The sequence below is a fragment of the Peromyscus eremicus genome, chromosome 7 (assembly GCF_949786415.1).
Source record: "Peromyscus eremicus chromosome 7, PerEre_H2_v1, whole genome shotgun sequence".
Classification (NCBI taxonomy): domain Eukaryota; kingdom Metazoa; phylum Chordata; class Mammalia; order Rodentia; family Cricetidae; genus Peromyscus; species Peromyscus eremicus.
The window spans coordinates 51874505-51880509 of record NC_081422.1 but is presented as its reverse complement, the minus strand read 5'-3'; the positions used below and the strand labels follow the sequence as shown (position 1 = coordinate 51880509).

The following is a 6005-nucleotide window of genomic DNA, read 5'->3' as shown; positions in this document are numbered from 1 at the left end:
AGGTGTGCCCACTAGGAGTGCTGTCTAGATCCTCTGTGCTGGTCACGTCTCAAGATACCTCTCAAACATCCGTGGTTGCAGTAGCACTCTCCTTTAATCCCAGTATTTAAGAGACAGAGGCAGGGGCAGGCAGATTTCTGCGTTCCAGACCAGCCAATTAACCACCGCCACCGCCCCCCCCCCCCAAAAAAAAAAATCTCGAAGCGATGGCTTCAAAGACATGGCTTTCCTGCTTAGAGTTGTGGCTTAGCTCCTGCAGCTTCCTTATTAGCCTCTAATTTTCTGTATTCCTGTTTGTCTCAAGAGCAGAGCTGGCTCTTAGAACAGGGGTGGTAAATAGTATTAAGTGCCTGAGTTCTGAACAGGTGCGCGGGGGAGTTGGAGAACCACACAATTACGTCGCTCCTGCAGCCGGAGCGAGCGCCAGGGGTGTACAAAGCGCTGGGAGCTCCGGTGACTACAACTCCCAGAAAGCAGAGAAGTAGACTACGACTCCCAGAAGGCCATGCGATCACGTAGCTTTCTCGCGTGCCATTTAGACTTGGAGGGCAAGGGCGCCTAGGTACCGCGATACTTGCACGGCTGGCGCGGGTGAGCCGTGGAAGGGGCAGGGAAGCTATGTCCCTGGGTCCCGTGTGGTGTGGCGGTGGGAGAAGCTCCTCGAGCTGTGGGTTCGAGTGAGGGTCGATGTGTTATGTGTGTGATGTGAGGCTACGGGCGTGGCCTCGAGCTCAGAGCTGGGGGTTAGCAGCTGCCCCTGTGCCGGCTGACAGTGTGCTCTGTCCTTGATCAGAGCTGTTGAATCTAGTTTAAAGGCGGCGCAAGCAGGCCACCCACTCTTGACGCTTACCTTTGAAAAACTGCAGCATAAGCTGCCGTCAAAGAGATCTAGGAGCGTCCCGAAGTGCAAACTTTTTAAAATTACATTTATTTTGAAGGAGGGGGTGCTGTCACGGCGTGCGGTGGAGGTCATAGGACAACTTTGCGGGACTCAGTTCCACCCTGTAAGTCCCGTCACTCATATTCAGGGCCTCAGACTTGGCTGCAAGCCACCTTACCGAGCCAACTTGCCTCAAACTGTACTTTAAATTAATAAACTAGGGGAAGGAAAACCCTGGGAGTGTTTAGCTGCTTAATCCCTAAATGGGCTGAGCAGCATTTAAAAATTAGAGTGGGGGCAGTTTTTGGCTGAAAAAAATTTCCTGGTCACTGAACCATTGGAATATTAGAAGCAAGAGGGGCAGGAGAGATCCCCAGCTTCAGGAAGTGATGGGTGCTTGGGAGCTGGGGGTTCCCCTCCAACATGTGTCCTCAAGAGGTTCCGAAATGAAACTTGCAGGATCTTTAGAGCCAAACATGCCTACTTCTGGTTTGAGGGAAGTCCATTAGAATGCCAAGCCTTTTGACTGAACGAGCATTCCTTACTCTTCCTACTACCATGAAACAGGTTTAGGTGCTGGGTGGTATGGATTTTGGTGTAGGGTGGTGACATTTTCCTGGCTACATTCTTGCCCATTTTGTTACTGGCAGATAGCCACAAAACTGAAACTTTAGTTAAACTTTGACCTTGATTCAACGCAGAGAAGGAGACTTACATGTCACACACAGGCCTTTTTCTCTGGTGTGTGTGTGTGTGTGTGCTCTCACTATCTTAAATTCTTTTTCTTTTCCCTTTTTTTCTCTGTTCTAGACAGAGTCTCTCTGTATCCTTGACTAGCCCAGAACTTACTATGTAGACCACATTGATCTTGAACTCATGGAGATCTGTCTGCTTCTTCACAAGTGCTGGGATTAAAGGCATGTGCCATCAAACCCCACCTTCTTGAATATACGTAAGAGTAAGTGTAAGTTCTGTGGTTATAGTACAGGTCAAGTAAAAATATGAAAAAAAAATGTGTTTTCTGCATATGCCACTTAAAGTAAAATCTGGTCTAGCAAATGCGGTAGCCAGCACATTGGTAATATAGGCGTCTCCCTGTACCTGTACCTGCACCTCAGCCTATGAGGGGTAGAAAGAAGAATTAACCCTAAGTTCAAGTCCAGCCAAGAGTAACTCAAGTTTGACTCTGGAAGTTTAAGGGGAACCTTGAATTATATGATAAAACAATCTTGTCTTTTGAGGTTTTTTTTTTGGAAGGGCGGTCAGTAGTGGTGGGAGAGAACTAGATATTGTGATATTCAGTTCCTGGACATATCTGGACAAGCATGTCACATAGATCAGGGAACACAGACATGTACTGACTCATCCGTTCAAACCAGTGTTTAGGATGGAGGGTTAGCTATCCTAACCGCCCTCCAGAGCCAAAGGAATTGTGCTGGAAAACTTGTGCTCCAAAGCATCAGAAGGTACATCATTAACCAGCTAGGAAGAAACACAAATATGAAGCATTTTAAAGTGTAGAAAAGAGTTTCTCTCTTGTACTGTGTTTTGGAGGTTATGTTTATTGTGTAAGCAAAGGATCTTCCCATCTTTCTGAAGGATAGAGGAAGTGCAGTTATCTGTCTGGCTCTCTCCTACATGGCTGCCCTGGTCCCTGAGCTCGGGAATCAGACTTTCAGTTGTGACCTGCTGCTTGCTTGTCCACTCTTCTCTGCTGCTCACAGTTCCTGTGAGTGGCAGGAGCCAGGGAAGTGAGATGCTGCCCATAGTCACCCCGACTGTCAATAAATAAAAATTTTAAAAGTCTTTAATAGGATCTGGGTTGAGGAAGAGACTTAATTGGCTTGCAATTTGATCTTGGAGAGCAAACTCTTGCCAACTGTCACTCCCCTGGGACTCTCAGGTTGAACATACTTGACCTCGCTTCCAAATATTGGTTAAATAATCTAGTTCCTATTTTTCAACTCCCATCCCATCCCCCCTCCCATCTTAGAAGAATGGCTTTGGTCCTGGGCAGAGCTTGGCTAGCAGGTGAAGCAGTGCATCTTGGGCCACAGTGCCTGCTGTGGGGACAGTTGGACAGAGCAAGACAGAGTCCTGTCTCCAGTTTAGTGGACAGCTAGCTTTCTGTCACATGATCCTTGGGCTCAGGGACTGCAGAGATGAAGTTGTGTTTCTGTTTTGCAGGACTCTTCCTGTTCTTGCACTGTTTGACTGAAGTAGGCAGGGTCACGGTCACGGTCTGAGGACTGACAGGTAAGTGTTGCTGCAGAATCAAGAAGGTGCTTCTCATGGAGCTGGAGAGATGGCTCGGGGGTTAAGAGCACGTACTGCTCTTGTAGATGACCCGAGTTCCATTCCAGTCACCTTCGTGCACACCCATGTCGGGCAGCTCACAAAACTGCCCAAAACTCCAACTCCAAGGCGATTGGATGCCTCTGGCCTCCGAGAGCATCTGCACTCAAGTGCACATAGTCACATACAGACACAAAAGTAAAAATAAAATAATTTAACAACCACGACAAAAACCCAAACGTCTCTCTCACCTGCTAGCGATGTGCTCTGGGAAGCTGGCCAGTAGGCCCCGTGGACTTTGTCAGCTGTCAACAGTGCTCCCCAGACTTTGTGGAGGACTCAGTTCTCTAACAAGCCTGGTCCTGGTCCTGGTTCAGGCTCCAATTACAGAAAAGATTCAAAGTACTGTCGGCAGGGGGTGGGGGTGGGATAGAGAAAAGCCTCCGTGATTAAGAGAGCACATACTTCTCTGGCAGAGGACCTGGGTTTGATTCCCTAGACCCACCTGGCAACTCATAACCATCTGTAACTCCAGTTCCATGTGATCTGACATCCTCTTCTGGCCTCTGTGGGCATTGCACACAGCTGATGCACAGACATGCGTGCAGTCAAAACACCTAACAGTAACAAAACACATAAACAATAAATACATAAATAAAACAAATCTTTAAAAAGTGTTGGCAAGTTGAACTTTAGGGGTGAGAATCATGCCCAAGGAACCAGTCTGTGCTTAATTCCTTTGAGAATTGAGCATCTCCTCAGCTCTTTTGGTAAATGCCTAAATGTTACAGGCAATGCCAAACAGAGGCTCCTTTGGGTACCCAGGCATGGAGGGAGCTACTAGGTTCTCCTTCCATGGCGATCATGACCTTTTGGAGTACATCTTCTAGAGTTTTCCGTCTTGTAGAAAGAGACACTTACCTCTGTCTTTTGTGTTGACTCAGGTTGTACTGGAGGAGGCTTCAGAAACCAGCTCTTCCTAACCCTGTGTTTTTCACATGAACAAAGAGTTTTGGGGAGGGAATGATTTTGACCCAAGGTCATATACCAGGTCAGGAGTACAATCTTGGACAGGACCCAGGACTCCTGCTTCACGGGACAGCTGTCTGTCCATAATTTATTCATTCATCAGATATTTAGGACTGTGAGAGTGAGGGGAGTGGTGGCTGGTGATTAATCTGCTCACTTAGGGAAATGGCTGGTAGGGGAGAGGCAACGCAAACTGATGTATAAACCGAGTGCGAAATCATTGGATAGGTTCATTCTAGAAAAGGGCCATCTCAGACGCATCCCCAGAGTCTCTAAAGACAGTTCTCTGCCCAGAGTCAATCCTCAGTGACTGTGGCTGATGGAGTGAGGTGTGCCAGCCCAGCTGCCCGAGTAGAGGCTTTGATGCATTCGTCAACCTGTCCCACAAGCACTTGCCCGAAGAGGAACCCAACCCGCTGTTCCTGTGGAGTGGTCTGCTGCTTTGCGTTTGGCTCGTAGGAGTCAATCTGTAGTTTGGAGCTCAGATACGGGACAGAGTTCCAGGCAAGTCTCTTAGCTGTAGAAGCACCCTTCTTGCCTATGGTATGGTTCTGTGTCACAGCATCCTTGGACCTCATCCTCTGTTCCTGTCCTCTTCACTAGCTAGCCAGGCCCGCTGTAGTAGCTCCTCAGTCTCTGCCACTCGCCATGGCCCCTCCACACACTGCCAGCTCCAGTATCATCTTTCTTCCATCAAAGCACCAGGTTCTCACCACCCTTGACATTCTGGTACAGATCTGGTCGTGCAGCCTAACTGGCCCTTCCCAACCCCCTCATGACTCTTCACCTTCTCTCTTAACTTACACCTTGTTCCCCAGACCTGCCATTCTCCTTTTGAAGTAATTTCCTCCTGTCCGAAAAAGTGCTCATCCTTCAGGACTCAGCCTGAATGACATCTTTATGTGACATAATCTCTGGGACAGTCACTGGGCAGCCATGGCACAGGTATGGCGCTTACAGCATTGTATGGAGAGGAGGCCTGACTTGATCATTACACTCTTTTCTCCCAGAAACTGGGACTGTTGAAACCCACAGCAGCCCCAGCATCTAGATGGTCTAGGGCATACCGCCGGCCGCTTGTCATATGACTGTGAATGAAGATGATACCCCTTTTTCCGTTTTAGATTCTAAACCCAGGCTTTCCAGGCTCCCAGAAAGCCACCAGACCCCACATGGAACCGAGGGCCCCATCCCCAGCTGCTATATCCTCAATGGAGAGAAAGTTCCGTGTTCTTGTGGGTGTCACAGGAAGCGTCGCTGCCCTGAAGCTGCCTCTTCTGGTGTCAAAGCTTTTGGACATTCCTGGGGTGAGTATCCTTTCAAGATGAGCGGAGTGGCTTCTGGCCTAGGGAGTCAGTGCTCACGGGCCAAACCACTTCTGCAGTGAACAGGCTGGTCTTTTCCTATATCCTGGTGTGTAAGCAGGAAGTCGGAAGGCGTCCATGTGTGCTGGTGTGGGGGGCGCACAGGAGACAGACTAGTGTACAAGATAAGCAGAAGCTAGATTAAATGAGATTTTTGTGGGCACAGCCACCTCCACCTTGACTAGTTCTATATCTTAGGATTCAGGAACGGAAGTTCAACGACTGAAATATTGCTAGCTCCAGCAGGTAGATGTCTCACTTCCCCAGAATCTCTGTGATCATGTAGCCTCCTGCTGCTCCTGTGTCCCACCTAATGCCCACTGCTTTGGGTTGGCCCTTGCCTATAACTGCCCTTCTCTTCACCTTTCAAGTCTACACACCTTCCCTGCCTGTCCCAGCCTGGGTGGTTTTACTCTCCTTTCCAGCTCCTAGGTCAT

General features: G+C 48.7%; 1 protein-coding gene across 3 annotated transcripts in view; it reads left to right on the top strand.

Moving 5' to 3' along the window:
* Positions 1 to 539: 539 nt before the first annotated feature.
* The window catches only part of Ppcdc (phosphopantothenoylcysteine decarboxylase), a 25086-nt gene continuing 19620 nt past the window's right edge, over positions 540 to 6005 (top strand). Inside the window, exons 1-3 of one of the 3 annotated variants that reach the window (XM_059267951.1) lie at positions 540 to 591; positions 3068 to 3136; positions 5329 to 5511. In XM_059267951.1, the coding sequence (XP_059123934.1) occupies positions 5377 to 5511 (135 nt within the window). In that variant the 5' untranslated portion in view covers positions 540 to 591; positions 3068 to 3136; positions 5329 to 5376. Of the gene's footprint in view, positions 592 to 764; positions 1005 to 3067; positions 3137 to 4690; positions 5150 to 5328; positions 5512 to 6005 lie in introns of those variants that run through there. The other 2 variants (XM_059267952.1, XM_059267950.1) reach the window with 2 other exon arrangements.